This window comes from Aedes aegypti, chromosome 3 (assembly GCF_002204515.2).
Source record: "Aedes aegypti strain LVP_AGWG chromosome 3, AaegL5.0 Primary Assembly, whole genome shotgun sequence".
In the NCBI taxonomy this organism is placed as follows: domain Eukaryota; kingdom Metazoa; phylum Arthropoda; class Insecta; order Diptera; family Culicidae; genus Aedes; species Aedes aegypti.
In genome coordinates, this window is record NC_035109.1 from 382,789,744 (window position 1) to 382,814,968 (window position 25,225).

At 35.4% G+C, this 25,225-nt stretch overlaps 1 protein-coding gene across 8 annotated transcripts in view; it reads left to right on the forward strand.

Moving 5' to 3' along the window:
- Positions 1-25,225, forward strand: part of LOC5566546 (calbindin-32) — a 302,845-nt gene that overhangs the window by 249,796 nt on the left and 27,824 nt on the right. For 5 of the 8 annotated variants that reach the window (XM_021853171.1, XM_021853170.1, XM_021853168.1 and 2 more), the window contains 2 exons: positions 557-602; positions 19,699-19,770. In XM_021853171.1, coding sequence (XP_021708863.1) covers positions 557-602; positions 19,699-19,770 — 118 coding nt within the window. The remainder of the gene's footprint in view (positions 1-556; positions 603-19,698; positions 19,771-25,225) is intronic. The other 3 variants (XM_021853174.1, XM_021853175.1, XM_021853173.1) reach the window with 2 other exon arrangements.

Genomic DNA, 25,225 nt, shown 5'->3' on the forward strand with positions numbered 1-25,225 from the left:
TAGAAAATAAACCACACCCTAATAGACAGGAATGGAATCGCCCTCCACCCGCAACCACGTTGGCTTGGGCTGACGCTGAGCGATCCAGCCAGTGAGTTATGATAACTTTATTACGGCACTTTGTCCTTCGCAGTGTGAAGTAGCTTCCGGTAACGAGATCTCCTCGGACGTGGACTGCAGTATTGTCGAGACACGAGACAGACACGAACAGGACAGAATTGATGTCCATTAAATTAACGTTCGCTAAATTGGCAGCATTAGTCGCAGATTTTAAAGAATGGTGACATTTTTCGAGGAGGGGTGATTGGATTCTTCGAGAGGATTTAGTACTAATGATAAGGGGGTTTGGCCACGAGTCGTAAAATGTGGTGAAAATATTGTATGATTTATGAATTCTTCTAAATTTTTCTACAGAAAATATGTAAAAGTTTGAAAAAATCCCATGTGGAAATTCAGGAAAAAATATCAGTTTCATGGTCAATACAATTCAAAGCGTTTCCCAATTTTTTCTACAAAATGTCCCTCTCTAACGCAAGGCTTCTCTTCTCCTTTTCAGGTTGCTTCCAGTCAAGGAAAATTTTCTATGTCGACAAGTGTTTAAGGTAAGAGCTCCCATTTTATTGTTTGCAGTTTGATGTTTGTGCTTCTCTGAGATCTGAATTTGACATCTACTATTGACGAAGAAAAATCTGCTCATCTGGCATAATCCCACGTATTCGGCTATTGACATTCATCCACTCAATACTTCATCGGCATTATACTGTAACTGAAATTTACGAGTTTATTGAAACGTGATATTAATGTGCAGCGCGCGATAAAAAAAATGCTGATTATATTCCCATCAACTGAAAGTGTGAGTGAGTGTGCATTACCGTCCTCCCTTGGCCCCTTTTCCCATTCAAATTTACAATTTAATTCAATTCATTAAAATTTAAGCACCATATAACTGCTCATGTGCATGTGTACGGAGTGGATTGTGTTTGCCCATCCAATCATCCCATTACCATTAACCATTTCCCTCTTGGAGGGGTCGATTCGCACTTCCAAACCATGATCACGGGGAAAAAATTAATCCTGCGACAATCCATCGCGTTCAACGGGGAGAAACCAAGCATAATTCACTCTGCATTTCGTGCGTCGTTCCCAACAGGTGGATTACAACAAAATTATAACTCAATGGTAATAAAAGTTTCTGCAAAAATAATTTTGTTTTATTTTTGTAAAAAACATTCTAAATTGGAAGATAAAATCATAACACAATTAAAACTAGATTTGATATTACAAAGAAGATTGTTTATTAACTGCATTGGACATGCTTGACATGGAAGCTTGATCGAAAAGTTAAAAAAAAACATTTTCCGATGTACATTGTGAAAATAGCCCAAAGAATTCAAGGTCTGAAAGACTACCTGTAAGAGCCAATATTATACAATATTGCCAAATCTGACTTACCTGAGTTACCTCAAGGATGTCAAAAATCCTCATTTGTGAATGACACAGGCCTCTCCGCCAAAGGACGAAGCCTGCGTGTCATCTGTAGTCGATTGCGAAAAAAGTTTGGATATATTTTCCTCATACTTGCAAAAATGAAAGATTTATCCTAAGGCTTCCAAAACTCAACATATAATTTTCCCCCATAAACCAAAAGCTCATTGTTTGAAACCTTCAAGTAGACATGTTGTCATGATAAAAGGGAATCCAAAAATTTGGTCGGATGAAGTTAAGTAATTCATGTAACGACTACCGAAGCAAAATTACAACTCGTTTTGTAAGCAACAATCGAGCTTACTTAGTAAAAAAATTTGTTATACTTCTACTGTAATCCACTGGTCGGGTTGACATTCCTGCGTACGGGTTGCAACCAACATGTCGCGTGACGTGTGGTTCATCTTCCTTCCCCCCCCATCAACCAGAATTCCACAAACTTCCGTGTGAGCAGGAAGTCGGTCAAAGTGGATGGCATGTGAATTGGATTTAAAATTAAATTTCCAACTCGATAGCGATCTGATTGTTAAAATTATCCAACACGCTAGCCTTTTATGTTCTGGCCTCAGTGACCTTTCTGCTACTGTTCGACACGTAGAGCTTGATGAATGTCAATTTGTGATCGATGAGGTGGTATAACCGCAAACAGGAAAATGATAACATGTGGGTCGGAGGAATTGATTGACATGAGATATATTTAATTTTTATTAAAGTACAATGTAATGATATTATTTAATCGATCATGGTTTGGAATAGTTTAAGGTAAATGGTTTCAAGGATGATGTTCGGAATCACCTATAGAAAAAAAAATATCGACTTGGTCACTTATCTGACTATCGTTGCTTCTTCGAACAAAAACAAAGATGAATCTCTGAATTTACAACTTCCTTCCAAAAAAAAATTGGATAATATTGAATATAATATCGAAATTAGTAAACAACTCGATGCATAAGACAATTTCCCGAGCAACAGATCGAAGCAGCCTCAGTCGCAAGCTCATTGATTCAAGTATGAAGACGAAGCATTACGCCAATTGCGATCAGAATTTTCAAATTAATTGAATTCAGACATACATCCAAACCACAAAAGGAAAAGACTGCCACGTTTTGCTAAAACCCCTTGGAGATCACAAACTACATATCAATACAATTCTCACGTATGACGATAGAACTAAACGTTATTCAAAATCATCTATCAAAACAAGTCTGATGTCACATAACATAAGTGAAACTCGTGCTCAAAAATTAGTACCCATTTTGCTATTTGTATGCAGGTATGAAGACATCGAAATGTCAAAAGAGTTATACCACCAATACATGCATCGAAATTGTATTGAAATGAACCAAAGATAACATACATCCAGATATTTACATACATTGTACAATACAGGGATGTCAAAAACCATTATTTGTGGATGACACAAGCCTCTCCGTCAATCGACGAAGTCTGCGTGTCATATGTATCAGATAACATAAGTGTATGGATTTTTCATACTATTTATACTATATAATACCTGTTTCATACTTGCACAACAGGAAGATTTCTCCAAGTACTTCTAAAACTCAACTTATGATATTACCAAATAAAACAAAAGTTCTTCATTTGAAATCTCCAAGTTGACATTTTGTCAGTATGAAATGTTCTCATCAATTGGTCGGAAAATGTTAAATATTAAATTAAAAACACTACACAAAAAATAAACTTTCTAAAATCACATTAAGACCTTTCAAGCATTTTGTAACAAATTTATAAAATGTTTGTATCTTTGGCTGTTGGCATCCTTATCTTACCTTAATGTGGGGAGTCTGGACTGAAATCAGCATTTCCTCCATTATCATGACACTTGCTGCATGCAATTTCAGAACCATTCTGGTGCTCATCGAATTACCTCTTCCACCTTTCGAGCAAATTACATTCATCCTTCAAGATGTCTATATCCATATATTTGCCCGGCATTCGGCACGAGCTATTGCAAAATGCCTTATGTTTCGGATAGAGCTTCAGTATGTATTGAGACTAGAACATTTGCTCTATGTCCATGTTCTGCCGGGTCCTTGCTGCAGCACAACCGTATGCGCTGAAATATTGTATATCCACTTCAATGTTGGATTATCTCAATGTATTCCATTATCTCAATGTATTCCATCCAGATGAAACAATGTTGGCAACACATAATTAGGATAACTATACATACCTTACGCGCAATAAACTATTGCCACTTATTGAATTGTTTCATTGAACCTGTATTTTGAGCATTAGAAACATTTATCACAAGTGGAATTTTGTTTAGTGAAACATACTTTGATAAACATTCCATCCAACCACCCCTCATTTTCCGAGCCGTGCAGCCGACAGCCGAGTGTCAACAACAGCTGTTTTGGAAATCTGACTCGACGCCCACTCTGCTGTCCTTGTTGCTCTACTTGAATGAGTAGGTTAGCTAGTTTGCGCGCGAAAATCTTCTCGCTCGTTGTTGCTGCTCAATCTGACAGCGACTGTTTCACCGACCGTTTAGAACGACGACTGTTTCAAACGGTCGCGAACAAGTTAGGAACTGAACGGTCAATATTTTCCTCCAGAATTTGTCTACACTTTTCGTTGGAGCGATCGAAACTCTCAGCTGCATCGTTATTAGCTGCTCTCACTGTACTTCAGCATTGCTTTGGGGGGGTACCCATAGAGCAAACCTTTTCCGGTAACGCAGCCTCGAGTCACTGTGTGCACAGTGTAGCTAATTACCTGCTTTCCAGATGAAATTCACACTTTGCGCTCATCTACAATCGACCTACCTTAGTACGATTTCATGTGTGGTAGTGCATTTTCCTCCCCCCTTAGATGCCGTATATAATCTGTAATAGTTTTCAGGCTAAAGTGATTGGAAATGTTTAAAATCGAAGCTCATAGTTGAAGCTGCCTTCCAGCTAGTAAACAACCCTTTCACTGAGCCATATTAGCTACCACTCAATCCCGATCAATGGAAAAGAATTCAATTACACCAACGCAGCGACTAAAGCAACGTCCCTCCAGGGGGTTGGATCTGACAATAACAAAAGAACTTTCCCTCACAGCACTTCCCTCCACTGTGCACGCCTTTAAACAAAATTCGAAAAGCCATCAATTCACACCGGGAGGTATTTCCTGTAGGGTGACCAGTTGAATTTGAAAAGATGGGCATGTACCTATTTTCAAATTGTGTACATACACTGAACATGTCTCAATGTATAATTTGAAGTGGTTGATATGTCATTGAAACTGTGTTTTCAAACTTTTTATTAAAAATCCGTTTGTTTAGATTTTATTGGCGATCAAATGTAGATTAGGTTACGACAGTTTTACCAATTGAAATGAAAATTTTCCCTGTGCATTTAAATGCCAAAATCTTCACGGCTATTATTCTAAACAGCGGGATGTAATCCTTTTTTCCTCATTTGTAGAGCCTATTAACCACTGCTTCCATTATTTAGGAATATTGTGGTATGACCCATATTTTATTAGGTGTTCATCAAATATCCTTTCAGAATTGAGATGTGATAGACATTTGTTGATGTGTCACACTGTCCCGACTGGGCACAACTCGTTTTATTAAGTCTATTACCCTATTAGGACTACCTCACGCTATGTCTAAACCAGCAGATTATGCTAATCGAATGTACCTCGGATTGTTTTCACTAGGGTTGGGCTATATTTTCATAATCGGAAGGTTTTAAAATATTCCATTCATAAAATTTTGTTTTTTTTTTCACTTTTAAGGTATTTTTTTATATACAGGCTATGAAAGTCAATGAAAATCACGTTTGCAGTTCAGCCCATACGAAATGTATTCGATCTTTATAATACATTCGATCTTTATAGTCTTCTGGTTTAGACATACCGTGTTCCTTGCCAAATGTCTTAACCCTTTTCCAAATGTTAACATTCTTTGATTAAGGGGGAATTTTCAAAAGCAGTTTTTTCGTTCAAAATAAAATTTACAGAAAAATGTGTTCACTGTATTCTATTCTCCAACCAAAACACAGTGAACACATTTTCACCGTATAATTCTTAGTTTTGAACAGAAAAACTGCTTTTGAAGTTTTGATGTTTACGATGATTACGATGACGGAGCGTTGAACGTTAAACAATGCTCCGCGGTTGCAGAGTAAATTCTCAGCAGTTTCGTTTTCAGCTTGAAAAAACGACATTCAGAGGATTGGATTTTTCCTATCTTTTTAACCTTCGGGCTGTCGCGCTGTTATACTTTGTACAACAGTTGTGTTTTATATGCTATCATTTTGCAACAAAGATATCTATCGACACTAAACCAAAATGTATTCCTCAAGAATCTTCTTAAGTACAATACTCGACAGTTTTTCTTAACAGTATAGTCCTTAATAATACGGTAACATCAACAAATGTACATGGAAGTCGCATAATAATGGACGCACTATATACGGTTCAAGTAAACCACAGTTTGAAATCGATGTATCTCAAAATCTAGCTAATATAGAAAGTTGGGATCTTCACTAAAGTTGTTCTGGAGATAATGTTCTGGAGCGCTATCTGATGGTACCTCATTTAATTCAGAATTTGACCGCTAGGTGGCACTAGTGGGCATGGTAGTTTTACTGTTGTATTGCAAATATTTCAGGATCCTGACCATTTAGAAGGCTGGCGTCTTCGGCAAAATTGTTTAGTAAGTTAAGGACTATCATTGTTCGAGCTAGTAGATTCAAAATTTATATTCTAGGCGGCGCTAGTGAGCATGGAACTTTTATTTGCAGATATCTCAGGAGCCTGACCACTTAGAAAGATAGTGTCTTATGTAAAATAGTTCAGTAGCACATTAGAGCCAAGAAACAAGATATTTTGCCACCAGGGGGCGCTAATGAGCATGAAATTTTTAATTTGTGGATACTGCAGGATCTTGACTTTCTTATACAGGCACCTTCGGCAAAGTTGTTCAGAAGCTCAGGGACTATCATTATTTTACAAAATCACGAACTTTAAGGATTAAACAAAGACAAAAATTGAGCAACTGAACAACTCTGCCGAAGACGTCATCTTTCTAAGTGATCAGGTTGCTGAGATATTAGCGAAACAAATGTTCTATGCTCACTAGCGTAGCCTGGTGGCAAAATTTTGAATCTACTAGCTCGAACAATGATAGTCCTTGAGTTACCGAACAACTTTGCCGAAGACGCCATCTTTCTAAGTGGTCAGGATCCTGAGATCTACTATACAAAAGTTTCATGCTCACTAGCGCCGCCTTGTGGCAAAATTCCAAATTTCTTGGCTAAAATAATGATAGCCTTTGAGCTACTGAACAATTTTGCCGAAGCCGTCATCTTTCTAAGTGGTCCCAGGAGTCTATATTCGCAAAACCAAGGGTGTTGTACAACGTACAACGCGCGACTACTCGCGTTACAAAAATTCGCGCGACGATCGAAAGGTTAAGATGATACCTACTTGGACAGTGACCGGTCATCAAGCCAGTTATTATCCTAAGATTCCCTCTATTAAGATTAACTATAGCCGGGGCTTTTGCTAGACTGGGTTTTATGAATCTTTTCGCTTACTTGGATGTATCCGTTGCGTTCCAATTGGATTCTACCATGCACATTTCCCATTTTTCCAGTTTCATCCTGAGAGTGCACTCAGGAACACTACAGAACGGTTCAGGGCCAACAAAGCTCGAAGCTGCACCCTGTCTTGCTAGATTGTCGTCTATTTCACTCCCCTCAATTCCACAACAGCCGGGCACCCAGTACAATGTAACTTCGTTCCTACTGGCCAGCTGCTTCAGAGAAAGAATGCATTCTCACACTAACTTTGATCTACATGTGAATGCCTTAAGAGCATTCATAGTTTTTAGAGGGTATATGTTTAACCCCTTTTTTCTACACCATTTGAGAGTAATGTTTAACGTAGTTTGCAACCGTTCGGAAATTGTGTTATCAAACTTTCCACGCACCAAGATGGCCACATCATCAGCATATCCAATTACCTCATAACCTTGATCTTTGAGATTTCTAAGGATTTCGTCTACTACAAGAGACCACATTAAAGGCATCCCTTAGTAGATCTTATAGGTATTTGCGCACCTCCTAGATTTTCCGATCCTTGAGCATAGTCATTCGATAACACTTTCATCCAAGCCCCTTGCTTCCATGACTAAACTCAAAGAGCTATAGGATGCATTTATCGAATACTCCTTCAATATCGAGGAAAGCAACCACGGCTATTTCTTTGACTTCAAGAGATTTCTCGATTTAATTTACCAGCGACTGCAGTGCCGGAATGGTAGATTTATCTGATTGATACGCAAATTGGTATTTACAAACAGGCCTATTGACCTTGATGACTTAATAAAGTCATCAATTATTTTTTCCGTTGTCTGTAAAAGAACATAGGAAAGGTTTATAGGTCTTGAGGCTTTGGGAGTTGTTTTGTCCTTTCTTCCAAGTTTTCGAATGAAAACAACTCGAACCTTTTTCCACACTTTGGAATATACGAAAGCGCAACACAAAGCTATTCTTTTCCTTATCGCAGTAAGCCTGGGAAAATCTCATCTTTCCCGGCAGATATGGAAGGCTGAATAGAACTCAATGCCCATTCGACCGTTGAATACGTGAAGATTTCACAAGCTTTCTGATAGGCATTTATCGCCCATACATGTCTTGCCAATAGAAATATTAGTAGTAGAATTCTAGTGGCGCTGTTGTAACAAAACTATTTTAACTAATTATTACCTTTAATTGTTATTTTTCAATAATTACTCGATCCCACGCAAAAGAGGATGATTTGTTTTGGCCTTTGACACTTTGAGGCCCGGTGCTCACGCTGTCACATCGCAGCAAACTAGATGTTTGTCACACGAATAGCAGCGACATTAGCATTCTTAGGTAAATGCTTCTACTGTCTTGCCTCATCTGAGAATATGGGATCGATTCAGGGAAATGAGTTCTCATCATTATGTTCAGTGTTTCAGAAGAGTCAACAGTAAAACTTCCGTCTTCTTTTTTAAGGCTCCGTAGACCATTTGAATGGTCTTTTGAAATGACTTTGTGCAGCTTTGCAGCTGCAGGAGCGTTGTTGATGCTTTCACATACCCGTCTCCAGTCCTTACGTTTGGCGTGCCTTAGTTCTCTACACGGAGAAAACGAAGTACTCAAATTTGGGTTGTTTTGACCCAACTCGACACGTTCGTGCGTTACCCCAAATTTGAGTAAGTAGCCTAGTACTCAAATTTGAGTAGCTGCATTGAATTATATCAGTAGGTGATTTTTACCCAATACAACCTCGGGTGAAAATACTCAAAAATGGGTAGTTTGTTAATGGAAAAGCTTTGCTAATGAAAAATATAGTCAAAATATATGAATGTAGTCATGGTTTTGTAATTAATGAAAATGAATAGATTTAAATCATATTTTATTTTACCTTAACATCATGATCACATTTTTCTTTTTATTTATTTCATCACATTTGATTCATATTCACTGTAATCAGCTTATCGATTCCGACAATCATCCACTGAGAACCGCTGCAGGACAGTTCCGGAAGAAAACAATTATTTTTAACCGAAACATTTGCTGATGGATGATGGTGGATGGGTGGTTGGAACGACAACAACAATTGGAACGGCCGTCTCGTTTTTTCATCGTTTATGACGGGCGGCAACTAACGGGAACAGCGCAGTTATGTTTAGCTGAGACCAGGACCTTTTTAATTCCGGCAATCCTGCACCAAGAACAATTGTAGACTCAGGGCACTGGAACTCCTGAAAAAGAAAAGAACCATTGAACATTATTTGTTTCTGCACACCTAACTCTTCAATGTACTTTACCTTTAATCAATTCGGAATATTTCCTAGCTGGCTTCCAGTGCTTCCTATAAAACGACGTCATGCACAGTAATTCCACCAACTTTTGGACTTATTTTAAATAAAATTTTGATTGTTCAGCGTCTAACACGTCTAACACCGACGACGACTAATTCAAGATGATCAGCGTTGACGTTTCAAAATGGCTAACACATTTTTTCAACCAAAATTGAGTTTAAACTACTCAACGGCTAGTACGCAGCCTAAATGTCGGACGTTGAGTTATTTATACTCAACTTTGGGTTTTCGAAGTGTTTGGCAAATTAATGATCCATTTACAAAGTTTTGTGATTTACCGGTTTTGGGGAAGTTTAAAATACGCTGAATACCATCAGTAGTATGTATAAACAAAACAATCAAGGTTTTTTTGTAACTCGGACAATACACTAGTTCAAAATAGTAATATTTTGTAATTAGGAGTCCAATAAACAAAACAAGTATTTTTTTACTCAAATTTGAGTTTACATTAAACAACTCAAAGGTTGAGTTCAACGAAAATTACCCAACTATTCAGTTCGATTGCCTTTACTTAATTTTGAGTATAAAAAAACTTATTTTTGAGTACTTCGTTTTCTCCGTGTAGGGCATAAAACTGATGAGGGTGCCCCGGCACTCCACAGGCGGGTTTCCTACGTTAGGCAGAAACACGAAAGGCAGAATTACGGAAGGCAGAACTAACTAAAGGCGACTACGTACAAAAGGCAGAAACACGAAAGGTGGAATCACATAGGGCTAATTAAAATAAGGCGGACTTTTTGAACCAGCTGACCAAACGGCCTACTTGTTTTCCTACTTTAAATAAAATACCGACCTAAAGAAGTGAAAAAGATCATTTTGCGCTGAATTTGTCCATGTAGAAATATTTCAATTAGTTTCTTTCAAATAAGCAATCAAAATGCTCTTGTACTGATTTCAATGCCTTAAATACATGAAAAACAAAACTTCACAGTTGTGACCAATTAAAATATATCGACATTTTATAGGAAATAAAATATTAGAATTGAGCAAATCATCTCACATATGATCATTTTAATTAATAGTATTTTTATTTAACAGTTGAAGCTAGGTTATATTTTTAAATGTGCGAGAAGAATGTGATTTTTGATAAGATAAAATAATTCTATTCAATATTTTGGCACCTCATTCTGTGGGACGGTAATTCAAAATTCATATTTTCATCATTATTTTGAGATGACGTTTAGGTCATGGTTTTGGTTTATTGAAATTGAAAAGTGTTGCAAGGCACCCCGGTACCAAGTTTAGCAATGCCAGCCAGACATTCCGTCAATAACGTGTCAGCTTACCATAATGATTTTAACTCAAAAATAGTCACGCATTCAGGTATCACCAGCACTACCTGGCACGAGCTGTGTATGAAAAGTGAGTTTTTTTTTAAGGTACGTGTATTTTGTACACGCATGTGACCGATCTTAGTTTAAAAGAAATGTAAAATATTAAACCACGCTTTTAAAATAAAAATAGCAATAGCAAATTGGTAATTTTAAAACTGTTCCATATTGGTTGAACTTTCCTTCTTCAAATGAACTTTGCTACGCAAGTGAATATTGAAGTAATAAAATAAATGATAGTCTAAAATATGATATTGTATTGAACTTTCAAGCTATTCTTGTATATATTTTATTTTGACATAATGATTGCTATTCAGCTAAATGTTTTACTGAACAGATATTTTATCCTAATATGTTAAAAATTAGGAGAGACAATGTTGCTAGTATAGGTAATATATGGAAAATGATAAGAAAAATCAGGACATATTTAAAAATATCGAATATCAATCAGAACGCTTCAAATCAAATTTAAAATCAGGACATGACCTGTTAAATCACGACGAATGATAACCCTATCTGCCTGACTGGGTGATACTTCCTTGCACGCTGTACAAACCCAGCAGACAAAAGAATCGTATGCGCTTCCATTGTTCAATCCTTTCACCACCACCGATGCACACTGTAGCCGTCGCTGAAAAAACGTGATCGAAATTGTTTTGACCTTGAAAACATGATTTTAGTACTAGTGTCTTCGGGAAAGTTTTTCCATAAAATAATCGCTATTTTATGAAAGTGTCAGTTTGGTGATTAATCCACCTATAAGTGAGAACGAAATTTTATTTTTCGTATTTATGAATTTAAAAATAAACTTTATTCGGGAAAGTTGTAGGTAATATTAGAAGAAACAACTTTGCTGAAGACACCGTATGCATATTTTTTGATTTTCATGTACATTTGTGGAGTTTTTTGTGAAACACCCCTAAAAATCACTTTTTTCATCATAACTTGGTTGGATGATTTTGTACAATTTTCAATTGTACTAGTGTTATTTGTTACTTGCAAAAACACATAACTTTCTCCAAAAGAGCATATTTTTATCTCTCATACTTGTCGAGTTATTGAAGGTTTTATATAAAATTTTGCACCTTTTTGACACTAAAAATCATTTGGACGCGCACATTTCCGCAGTCTGAAACATGTTCATCCAATGGTTTGAAACTAATACTATGAAATGCAGAGAAAGCCGTTTTTAGCCTGCTTTAGCCTGACGGTCAAAAGAACGTCTGAAAAAATGTTTACTTACATGCAGATATAATTTACACTTATTCACTACCCCCTATATTGGCTTAACTTGAATATCTGGCATCACTATATCGAATTTTATGCAATCAAATCAACAATGACATCAATCAACAACAGATCGGAATAATCTGTTCAGACAGGTTTACCACAGACAAACAGACTAAATATCATACACTCTTTTCATCGTTCACTTTTCTAACGTTAGCTGTTTATTTTTTGCAGAAAAACACTTATTGCTATTTTTTCTGCAAGAAGTCTCAGTCCTTTCTTGAGAATTTTTCGGAGCTCGCAGCAAAAACTAAAATTTATAATATAACTATGAAACATTTATTTTTTCCTTAAAAATTCATATGCAATCCATAAATCAGTAAATATTAATGTTTAAGATTATCATCATTATTTTTAGCTCCGCTCCTAAAATGATTTTTAGGGGTGTTCCACAAAAAACTCCACAAATGTACATGAAAATCAAAAAATATGCATACGGTGTCTTCAGCAAAGTTGTTTCTTCTAATATTACCTACAACTTTCCCGAATAAAGTTTATTTTTAAATTCATAAATACGAAAAATAAAATTTCGTTCTCACTTATAGGTGGATTATTCACCAAACTGACACTTTCATAAAATAGCGATTATTTTATGGAAAAACTTTCCCGAAGACACTATAGTACTAAAATCATGTTTTCAAGGTCAAACAATTTCGATCACGTTTTTTCAGCGACGGCTACAGTGTGCGATGATCGGTACGGTACAAGCGAGAGCTGGGATGCCGCTCACAGCAAGAGGCCATAAACAAAAGATTGGCAAGCAGTAAATTTCAAATTTCGCCGTCCGGTTCGGGTCCGGCGGATGTAGCAAGGGAAACTGCCACCAGCCAGCCCCGATTCGCCGGAAACAAATTGCACACTCTGTGCAATCGATTCATTTCGTCGGAAACGCGTCAGCTGGGGATGGAGCCACTTCCGGTGCAGTCATGAGTTGGGACCGGTGAGAGCAATGTGGGTGTGTGGACGATTTAAGGTGAACAAAATTATTGTTTTCCTACAAATCTGTAAAATTTCAAATGACTTAATAACAAAATACAGATTTTAAATTAGTATTAAATTTGTTTTCCGAAGTTTACAAACAACTAAAAATAACAAACATTTGACAGATGACCATGAAGTGCTGCAGGATTGGCCCATTGTGTAGCGTTGGCTTTACTAGGTCAAATGTTCACTGTGATTGAATGCAATAATTAGTGTGAATTGGCAAAGGGAAATACAATAAATAACCAAGAGGAACATATTGCTGAATGAAATTGAATTTGGTTGTTTTCCAAATGGGACCTTTGTGTTCAACTATGAATGGAACATGAAGCGTTGACGAGCATTTATAATTGACAAATACCTAATTAACAGATGTTGATTGGAACAGACGCTTTTACTAAATTAAACATTCTTTATCATTGGATGCATGCATGGACATCATCGTTCTAATTAAATCTATCTCACAGTTCATACGGTTTACAAAAAACATGCGAGAGGTAATCGTAGAAAAGTATGTAAAATTCTCGAGATAGCTGTTTCCAAAGATTTCCAGATTGGGTACTCCATTTCATTATGATAACTTTTACTGAGAAAAGTCCAAGTAAAACATTTATTTCATTTATTGACGGTGATAACCAGTTACTTGAGAAACCTCACAAATCGACCTTGTACAAACGTTCAGTTAAGTGAAAATAATGTGCGTCTCTTTTTAATGTATCGATAAATAGTTTACGATCTTCAGGAGCTTCCGTCAAAACGTAGCAGACTCCATTCTATATGATTTGGAATGAATCCTTGATTATCCTGATGGAATTGAACCAGATTCGGAGCAACTGACAACAATTGGCGGCACCCTTTGCTCCCTCATACAAATCTGGGATAAAAACTGCTTTGATCTGTTGCTCGAAAAACTTGTCTAAAGCATCGTACTGATTGATCATTTTGATGTAAATTGCCTCATTATCCATTTCACCCATTTCGAAGAAACTCCCAATAGGTATAAAATAAGCACTGAAAAGATTGTACACTATTAAATGTACTTTCCAAATAAAATTACTTCATTCCATCCAAATCCTATGGTATGCCCGTGGAATGTTTGTGAGAAGATGATTTAAAATGTGATCAGCGAATAAAAATAAGTACTCCATAAATATAAATGAAGCAATGATTCAATGTTCGGCACCAGCATCCAATCACGTTGATTTCCCACCCCAATTTATAAATTAAATAAAGATTGGTACATGTTAAATTTAAGCTTTTCCTTCCACAAAAAAAAAACGAATAGCCTTCAATCTATCTATCTTCAATTGAATATCATATATCCATACATATCTAATCCACATTCGTTGAACGTATCTCCGTCCTATCGCTCTAACCACTGACTGCTACCATACACTTTGCTGATACTTAACAAGTTCCGGCCGCATTTTCCCCTATCAAGCAACCACATCCCCTTTCCGTCCGGCTTCCGGTTCGACAGCATCCAGTTCTGGGCCAACGTTTCGCTCTATACTTCTTCCCACACTCTTTAGATGTGCACCAGATTTCTTTTGAAGTGTGTCTTTCGAACTTACTCTCTTTCTGTCTCTCCGTTCCACTTTTCACTTGCTAAGTACTTCTCGCTGCAAACTCTTTTTGATTAAACTCTACTCTGTGGGTTTTTGCCTATCCAGCCACCAACCAGCCTACTTTTTCTGTCTGTGCACTTTGTCTGTATGTGCGTATGTAATGTGTGTGTATGGCAATACGTAGGCGGATCAACGCCTGCTGAGTGCCGCTTGCGAGTGTCGTTGTGTGTGTTGTGAAGCGTGAAACAATTGTACTTCCACAATATTTAATAAACCTCTTTGTTTGTATGGTCTAATCTTGTTACGCATTTTCGTCATATACACTACCCGTCAAAAGTATGGAGTGGCTTGAAAAAGTATCTCAATACTCAATTGAATAAGTCTGAAAAGTTTGGCATTACCTCAAAACTGGGAACTGAAGATATCCGTTACTAATGGTGTCAAACCTTCAAATCATTACAGTCAACTGTCTAACAAAGGTACCATTGAGTAAGGGAGATATCGAGTTATAGAACACGAAATCAGTGCAAATTTGATCCAAAGGACCAACGTGGTAGCCATGAAAACCAACTTTAACTATGGTTCTGTAGCTCGATATCGAGATACCAAAAATCGAGTAAGGCAGAGTTGACTGTATAACTTAAATTCCACCTCGATGAAATAATTTCAAATTAACGGAAAGGATGTTATCATATCTTTAGAATGCTGGGTGCCAAATTGGTGGTCTTTTTTTTTGTTAATAACGGTTTTAGACACACCGTGGTCGAAGTTCTTTGGGACAAATGGGTTGATAGGCTTAAGGGGTTACAAGTGAAGATGAACAGATAGATGTTTTAAAACCCAGAACAGATTACTCCAAAAAACAGTACTGACAAGTTCTACTTTAACACCGTTAAAAGTTCTGAAAACTAGCCATTTTCAGCACTTTTTCTATTGTTAGGAAAACTAGGTCATGATGTTGTTTATCTTTTTGATGAAAAGTAGGCTTATATACAACGGAAGTGCAAAAACACATATTTGTTTTATATATGTTGTTTTTTTTTTTCAATTTGTTTTTATTTCAATTCATTGACGATTCCTTGCAGAAATTTTCGACAGCGACTACCGTTTGAACTCATATTTCTTTTTAACTGCGTATTGCGATCAGAAAAAAGCGCTTTTTGATCGATTCCCTTCAGGAATTTTCCATACCTCAAGATAGGCAAAGAAATTTATTTTCAGCAGCGAATCAGGCTTTAAACTGGAATTACTCCCAGATTTTCATAAAAGATTTCTCTGGAAATCAGCCAACAAATTCTGCAGAAAACTCTCAAAAAGTTGCTCCTGTAATTTTTCAGGGATTTTTTCCAGGAATTCCATTGGTTCTTCTAATGATTATTTTAGGTATACCTCGAATGCTTTCAGGAATTCCTCCAGAGCTCTTATGGGAATTCCTCCAGGAAGCCTTTTGGGAATTCCTACAGAATTTATTCTGTGATCCCCTTCAGGAATTATAACTGGCATTTCTTTTGGTAATTCCCTGTTAATTTCCCCAGGAAATACTTCTGAAATGTCTTCAGGAATATATCTAGTTATTTTCTCCAGAAAATCCTTCAAAAATCAGCACAGGAATTCACCGACGAAGATTCTTCAAAAGTTCCTCGGAACATTCGTTTAGAAATTTCATATGGCATCGCCTGTCCCTCTATCTCCATAAACTCCTTTCAGTAATATTTCGGAAATTTTGCCAAGCATTCTCACATAATTCTGCTGGAGTTTCCCTCAGAAGTTATCACAGGAATTCTTCAGAACATTTCTCCATGAATGATAATGGAACTTCCTTTGGAATTCTCTTCAGAGTTTCCTTTGTAATTTCTTCGGAACTTCTTTGAATTCCCTTTTTCAATCCTGTGTAATTTCCTTTAAATTTGTTTTCGGAGTTTCTTTGAGAATTTTCTTCGGAATTTTCTTTGAAATTTCCTTCAGAAATTTGTTTATTTTTTTTTTCGAAATTTCTTTCTTAAATTTTCATCGAAATTTCTTCCAAATTTACTTTGAAATTACGTTCGGATATTCCTTTGAAATGTTCACTGTAAACCCCTTTGGAATTTACTCTGGACTTTACATAGGAATTTCCTTTTAATTTTTTTTTCAGGATTTTCTTTGGGATTTCCTTTGGTATTTTCCTCGGAACTTCGTTTGGATCTTCATCGGAATTTCCTTTGGAATTTTCTTCGGAATTTCTTTCGAAATTTCCTTCAAAATATTCTTCTAGAATTTCGTTCGGAATTTTCTTTAGAATGTCCATCGAAATTTCCTTTCAATTTTTCTTCGGCATTTTCTTTGAAATTTTTTTTCGGAGTTTTCTTTGGAATTTCCTTTGAAATTTTCTTCGATTTTCGTTTGGATCGGAATCTTACGCAATTCCTTTTGGAATTTCCTCTGAAATTTACATAGGAAATTCATTATGTTTTTTTCGGAATTCTTTTTGGAATTTCCTTTGAAATTTTCCTCAAAACTTTGTTTGAATTTTTATCGGAATTTCTCGTAATTTCCTTCGTATTTTTCTTCGAAATCTAAATTGTAATTATCACAGTTATCACACGAATTCTTCAGAACATTTTTCCATGAATGATAATGGAACTTCCTTTGGAATTCTCTTCAGAGTTTCCTTTGTAATTTCTTCGGAACTTCTTTTAATTCCCTTTTTCAATCCTGTGTAGTTTTCTTTAAATTTGTTTTCGGAATTTCTTTGAGAATTTTCTTTGAAATTTTCTTCAGAAGTTTGTTTAATTTTTTTGTTTTTGAAATTACTCTTGGAATTTCTTTCTTGAATTTAAATCGGAATTTCTTCCAAATTCACTTCGAAATTACGTTCAGATTTTCCTTTGAAATTTTCACTATAATTCCCTTCGGAATTTACTCTGGACTTTACATAGGAATTTCCTTTTAAATTTTTTTCAGGATTTTCTTTGGGATTTCCTTTGGTATTTTCCTCGGAACTTCGTTTGGATCTTCATCGGAATTTCCTTTGCAATTTTCTTCGGGATTTTTTTCAAAAACTCCTTCGAAATTACGTTCGGAATTTTCTTCGAAATTTTGTTTGGTTTTTTCTACAGAATTTCTTTCGAAATTTTCTTTCGAAGTTTTCTTTGAAATTTTCTTCAATATTCGTTTGGATCAGAATTTTACGCTTGAATTTTCTACAGATCCTTTGAAATTAGGTTTGAACATTCCTCTGAAATTTCCACTGCAATTTCCTTCGGAATTTACATAGGAAATTCCTTTAGATTTTAGATTTCGGAATGGCTTTTGAAATTTATATTTGAATTTCGTTAATTTTTTCGGAATTTCTTCAGGAATTTTGTTGGGAATTTTCTTCTGAATTTCATTAGTAATTTCCACTGCAATTTCCTTCTGAATTCGCACTGGAATCTACGTAGAAATTATCTTTTGAGTTATTTTTCGGAATTGGCTTTGAGATATCCTTTGAGATTTTCCTCGGAACTCCGTTTAGATCTTCATCAGAATTCCTCACGATTTCCTTTTTTTTTTTTTGGATTTTTCTTCGGAATTTCCTTTGCAATTTTTCTCAGGGTTTTCTTTGGAATTTCCTTCGTAACTTTCTTCGATCTTCGAATCAGAATTTCACAAAATTTTCTTTGGAATTTCCTTTTTTTTGAATTTTCTTTGGAATTTCCTTAGAAATTTCTTTTGGAATTTTCTTCGGAATTTTTATTGAAATTTTTTCGGTGTTTTCTTTGGACATTCTTCTGAAATTTTCTTAGAACTTTGTTTGAATCAGAATTCCACATAATTCCCTTTGAAATTGGATCTGGTATTTACAAAGGAGTTTCCTTATGATTTTTTATCGGAATTTACTTTCGGATTTCCTTTGAAATTTTCCTCAAAACTTCATTTGAATCTTCATCAAAATTTCTCGCAATTTTTCTTCGGAATTTCGCTCGGAATTTTCTTTCAAAATTTCGTCTAGCTTTTTCTTCGGATTTTCATTTCAATTTTTCTTCGGAATTTAATTTGAAATTTCTTTCGAAGTTTTCTTTGGAATTTCCTTTGAAATTTTCTTCGAACTTTGTTTGGATCAGAATTTCACACAATTTCCTTCGGAATATCCTCTTCAAATTAACAAATGCATATCCTTTTAATTTGTTTTTTTTTTAATTTTTTTTTCGAAATTTCTTTTCAAATTTATTTTGAAATTTATGTCGAAATTTGCTTATTTTTTCCGGAATTTCTTCTATATTTTTTTGGGAATTTACTTTTGAATTTCCACTGCAATTCCCTTCGGAATTCGCTCTGGAATTTACATAGGAGTTCCCTTTTGAATTTTTTTTTCGAAATTTTTTTTGGGATTTACTTTGAAATTCTCCTCGGAACTTCGTTTGAATATTCATTGGAATTTCTCGCAATTTTCTCCGTACTTTCCTTTGAAATCTCCAGAATAGAAGAAGAGAATTTCCTTTAAATTTCTTTCGGAGTTTTCTTTGGAATTTCCTTTGAAATTTTATTCGAATTTCGTTTGGATCAGAATTTCGGATTTTCCTATGGAATTTCCTCTTGATTTTTTCGGAATTTCCTTCAAAATTTCTTTTGAAATTTATTCCGAAGGAAATTCCAAAGGAAAATTCATCGAAAATTCCCATCGAAAACCCAGAGGAAAATCCAATAGAGATTCAGAAACAAATTCCGAATTCAAAAAGCATTCCTCAGAGCTCAGAGCTTTTCCAAAATGTAGTTAAAGTTAAGGTGTCAGCTCTACCCCCACCGCCGAATTCATCTGATTTGAGGTGATGCTTAATTTTTTAGAGGGTGGTTCAATATTCAACTGAGTGTTGCAATACCTTTTTTAACTGAGTCGCATATGACGGGTAGCTTATATCAATACTGACGAAAGTGCTCATTTAAATATTTCAAATAAACTCGAACTGTATTATATTTAAACAATCATTCAATAGCCAACCACAGTCACTTGAATAAACAACCTAAATCTGTGCTTCTCCCCTTCAACACATATTCTTCGCCAATGCACATGCCTTTTTCGACAATTCACCGTTTCAATAACCAAATCGTCACGCTGTGAATCACCACTGTGTCATGAATAAACAATCGCCACCAAATAAAAATAACACACCAAACCCACAAAACCAACAATTCTGCACCTGTGAAACTCTCTGCACACACTGACTGCACCTCGACACCTGCACCGTTTGCCACACAGGAGGGCAGAATCGACGAGGAAGTGAGTATTTCTCTGCTATGATATGGGCCAAAAAACGGAAAAGGGCGGATTCGCAAAAATGCACTCTGCAACGGGCCTTTCTCTCTGAATTCCATTTTTTTGCTCTGTTCCGGTTGATTATAATTGTTTCCTCGTAGAGTGGCGGTCCTCAACCGTCGGGTTGTAATTGTTTCATGTTACACCATAGAGGTAGTTCTTGGTTACGAAAAGTTAAATAAAACGCAAAAAAATGCTACGTCGAAAGTTTCCTTCATTTCAATTTGCATTTTCGCGCTTTCCGCTGGCAGTTTTTGATGTTTCGCTGGATTTTGCAGAAGCTGGTTATTATTTTTGTTCCTGGAGTGGGCGACGAATTGCCGAAGACAAGTTCTTCTGGAATTCAATTATCATTTTTATTTTCGTAGATTAAATGTAAAGCTGAGGCTTGAAAAGTTTATGACAAGTAGGCTCTGGAAACTGTGATCAAAGTAGGCTTTAATTGATTTTGTCGCATACACTTGAACACATTTACACATTTACTCATAAACCCAATCCGATAAACTCCGTTGAACTAAATTGAATCAATTGCACTGAATCGGTGCCGATAAATGGTCATTTAATGATGCTTCATTAGTTTCCCTAGCAATCAATGTTCCTCTATTGCATGTTAATATTTACAACTGTTTATTCATATGTACATGTTCGTCTTCTATATGTAGCATTAGATTTCCTACTGCATGCTTTCATTGAGAGAATGTCCACTGATGGATTATGTTCGCTTGACTAACGACACACATACTGGATACAATAACTTAAGTAGGTACTTGACTCGCCTGTGCAAACAAAATGCGATGATGACATCGTCCTGCGAATGACCACTCCGAGAATTGATGACAATGGTGGATTGCGAATTATGTGGCATAGTATTTGGATCAATGTCAAGCGAAATTGGATTTAGTGAATGAGTAGGTCAAACGGACGTTAAGGTACTAAAATAAGGAGCCACTTCGTCATAAAACGGACGATGAAAATCGTTCCTTAAATATGTACCATAAATGAAAAGTGACAATAAGAACTGAGTGTTGCAAGCGCTAAACGGACTAAAGGTGAAGATGCATCAAGACCAAACCTGAAATTTTCAAGATTACAAATCTGAATAACCAGACAACACTTCACGCTCAAAAATTTGATCTGTTGATCACCATCAGCGAGTGGGGCGGGACGTTTCGCATAATGGGAGTTTGGCATAAAAAGAATTATATGTCTACCAGACTAGCTAAAGCTATCAAAATTATAACATAATGTGTTATTTAGTTTCGATCTTTTTTTTGTGACACCGGCTGTTATAAATAATGTTCTGTTATCATAAGAACCTATGATATAATTTTGTTATAATGATGAATGCAGCTTAATTTTTTTTTTCCAATTGTAACAAGATTGTAGAAAGATTTGTTATAACTTTTTGTAACATGAATGAATTGTAATGAATTGTAAAAAGTGATATAATCTTGTCATGAATCATTGGAAAAACAATACATCATATCTAAAGTTCATCAACGGGAGATAATTATAACTCATTATGGTATATTTGTGATATAATTTTGATATGATCTGCTAGTCGGGTTCTTTAAAATGTTACCTGCTCTTATATGAAACTGCTTTATGCAAAACGTCCATTATGCCAAACCTTATGGGAAACATCTTTATGCGAAATGGATAACCCCCTCCGAGAGTGACAAATCTATCAAGTGTCAGCTTGAACGGATAGCTGTCTCTCTAGATGTGTGCTCTTATGCTAATTTATGAGGTTGTGATACAAATTTGATGTTTTAAAAAATTTATTTTTTTTTAAATTTTTACAAAAAAGTTTTCGAGAAAGGCTTTTGCAAAAGGGCCTGTAATGAGTTCTGTTACAAATGATTCATACCCAGGTACCATTGATAGCTGAATAACAGTTTATTCAGTTTCAGCTGGCAATTTGAACAGCATTTTAGTTGAATAAGCTATTGTTTTGATATGAATGCTACTTGGGTATAGGCCACTTATGCGATTACCGTTATTAAAACCATTATAAATATTAGAACACACATATCATTTTGCAATATTCAATTATCTCCTGAAACAATCTTCAGCTGTTACCAAAGCAACATTGATATAAATATTGGAAAAAATCTAAAAGTCCTAGTTCCAAATAGTGAAGCGGTAAACGCGAGTTTCACAGGTTTTGCCTGGCTACTGGCAGTTCTGGACAGAATTATTCAACACATCCTAAGCTAATTGTTCCAAGAGTATGTTTAGTTTTTTTTTATTAATTCCAGAGGTTCCCTCATAAGTGTTCCGCATTACTTTTCCAGGAAAATCGTTTTCAGATTCTATATGGGAACTTAAGTGCAATTATTTAAAAACATCCAAAAATTCTCAAGGTAATATCCCAGAGATAATCTGCAGAGATTCTCCCAGCAATTTCTTCACAGATTCTGCCTTAGACTGTTCCATCATAGACCCAATTCACGCCAAATCGTATCCTGAGTTGGCAGCACCCTCTCAGATTTCAATGTAACTTTCTGGATGTGTAGAACTAGAATAACTAAGCCACTAAATTTACCTGGACTATCTTTGAGATAGGGCCAAATTTTTCTCTCCGTTTTTTTTTTTCAAAATAATGTAATCGAGAAATGAAAAATCCTACAAAAAGAATTATATTGATGACTTGTAGATAAATGTCTCAATTTTTGAATAAAAATACAAAAAAAAACTCATTTGAGGTCTACACTAAAAAAAAGAGTTTTTTCGAAAAGTAAAGTCGATTTCAAAAAGGTCATTTTTTATTTTGATGAAATTTTGTTTCAAGAGAGGTAATTATGTTTACTATCAACCGTCCATACATCGCGAGATGGACACTTTTAAGGAAAAAATGTTTTCCTAACAAAAATCTTCTCTTGCCTAAAATAAAGTTTTTAGCATGTCACTTTCAAACAAAACTTAACAAGTTAAAAACAAAATTATCACAGAACTAAATGAATCTCAATAAGCGAGTCGATGTTGTCTAAACAATTTACTTTAAATTATTGAGGATTCCATTTGAAAATAATTCATGACGCGTTTCTCGCCACATTATATTCGGAGTTGTCAACACTCTCTATACCATTAAATTCCACTCGAGTTTGTATCCTTTAACAAATACGCGTACTTGGTTCCAGGTCATTTGGCCAAATTTGATTTGGCTGAATGCCATTCGGCTGAACGCCATTTGGCCGAAAGAGTCATTTGGCCGAATGCCGTTTGGCCTTAACTGTAGTTAGTATGCATTTGTAACGAATTTCAAAGCTGAATTTCGAAGAAAGCTTAAAGCTTAAGGAATAAGCTTATCATTGATTCATAAAAAGTTAGCTCTTTAGTGTTAGTTCAAGAAACAGTTAGTGCTGAAAGAGAAATATCCCTTATGTAAGCAATTGTTCACTTCTTTGCTAGGGGTAGTGGCTGCCTGTAGAGGTTTTCGCGTCGCGTTTGTAGTCAGCTTATGACAGTAGCTAAAACAGTTTACGACTTTCGTCCTTCTGCTGGATCGGGTTACCTCGATTCATCGAATTGTAAATTAAAAGTTTCATAGTTCTTGCTACCACAAGCTTTGGCTTCTTCTTTTCACAACGGAGAAACAGTGAGCATCTTTGACGAAAGTGTTCACTGAGTCGTTTGGTTTACTATTATACGTAAGCATCTGTGCAGAGTTCAGTTCACAAGTTGCAGAAGGATGACATCTCAACTAAGTTAACCCTTGTGCTAAAATTTTGTTCTAAATAAGGCTTGTATGGATTATAAGCCTTAATTGCAACAACTATGAAGAATGCTTTTCTCTTGAAAGAACAGCCTATAATCAAAAGAAGCAAAAAGCTCTTATAAAAATTTAAGCAAGTGTAATGCAATTAATCGATATATATATATATATATATATATATATATATATATATATATATATATATATATATATATATATATATATATATATATATATATATATATATATATATATATATATATATATATATATATATATATATATATATATATATATATATATATATATATATATATATATATATATATATATATATATATATATATATATATATATATATATGTATGTATAATTACAAAGAACTGTCGATGATTTTAAGAAGGGAATATTCCCAAATAAAATATCAGGTAAGTTATTACCGATAATAATCAATTCAGTATAACTCGAAGGAATAGCATATGTTCAATAGAGGGAAAAACTTATAATAAAATCACTAAAAACGCTTGTAACCCTAACTCATTGTTGTTGACCCAAGGACGAATCAACCATTTGCTTGAGATCTTGATACGATGTGTGGAATTCACAACTTTGTCCTGAATAAACAGGTCACTTTTTAATTTATTTTGCTTGAAGCACTTATTTAGGGACAAACTATAGGGAAGGTGTACCGGTATTCGCCATGTACCAGTTATTCGCCACCCCAGATTATATACCGTTTTATGACATATATGGTTGCCAATTGTTTAGTGTTCGCTAAATTGCTTGAGGATGATACGGAAACATTCTTGGAAACCGCAAAATTTTCTCAAAAAAAAAAATAGAAAAAAAATCATTTTCCTTAAAATTTTTGCTCCTTTGCACCTATTTTTCGCCATGGTGTTCCTGATTCGCCACCCTCCATAAGAAATCAACGTAAGTGGCGAATTCAGGAACTGAAATTAAAATCGTGGCGAATACTGGTGCAAGTGGTCCAGTATTCGCCACCACAATTTTTAAAACAAAAACAAAGTTTCTGATTAGTTTTTACATTTTCCCTGCTGGGCATGGATTGAAAGCTTTCGTTTGATGGTTTGACAGTAATCAAAAGTCGTTTGATTTATGTATAAACAATATTTTTCCTTAGGGTGGCCAAAACTGGCACACCTACCCTACGTTCATCTTAAAAATCAACAAATTGATTGCTTACACATTGTAGCGATTGATTTTATAAAACGTAATTTAGCCAAACGGCATTCGGCCAAACAATTCGTTCGGCCAAATGGTCGTACACCGTGTACTTCGACCTCAACTGTTAGGCCGTCCTTAGTGTCGTGTACTAGAAGTCCGTTTTCAAAAACATTAAAGCACGTCTAGTTTTTGAGTAAAAAGCTGTTGAAAAGGCGAAATTTGACTATTTCAGCCAACTTGTATGCAATTTTTCCAGCTTGTATGGCAATTTATTTGCCTAATTTGCCACAGAATTCAAACTTCAAGCGAAAACCAATATTTATTACCAATAATGTTCGTAATACTTTCGATGCTCAAAAGTTGTTCTTTTAGGGTAAAGAAATGTGTTGTATTGTACCATATTAGAAAACCGAAAAATTATGTATGAAGACCACAAGCATGTTGAAAAAATCGATTAACTCTGAATTTAATCGTGCAGTTCCAACCAAATAATATCTAAAATGAAAGTTAAAG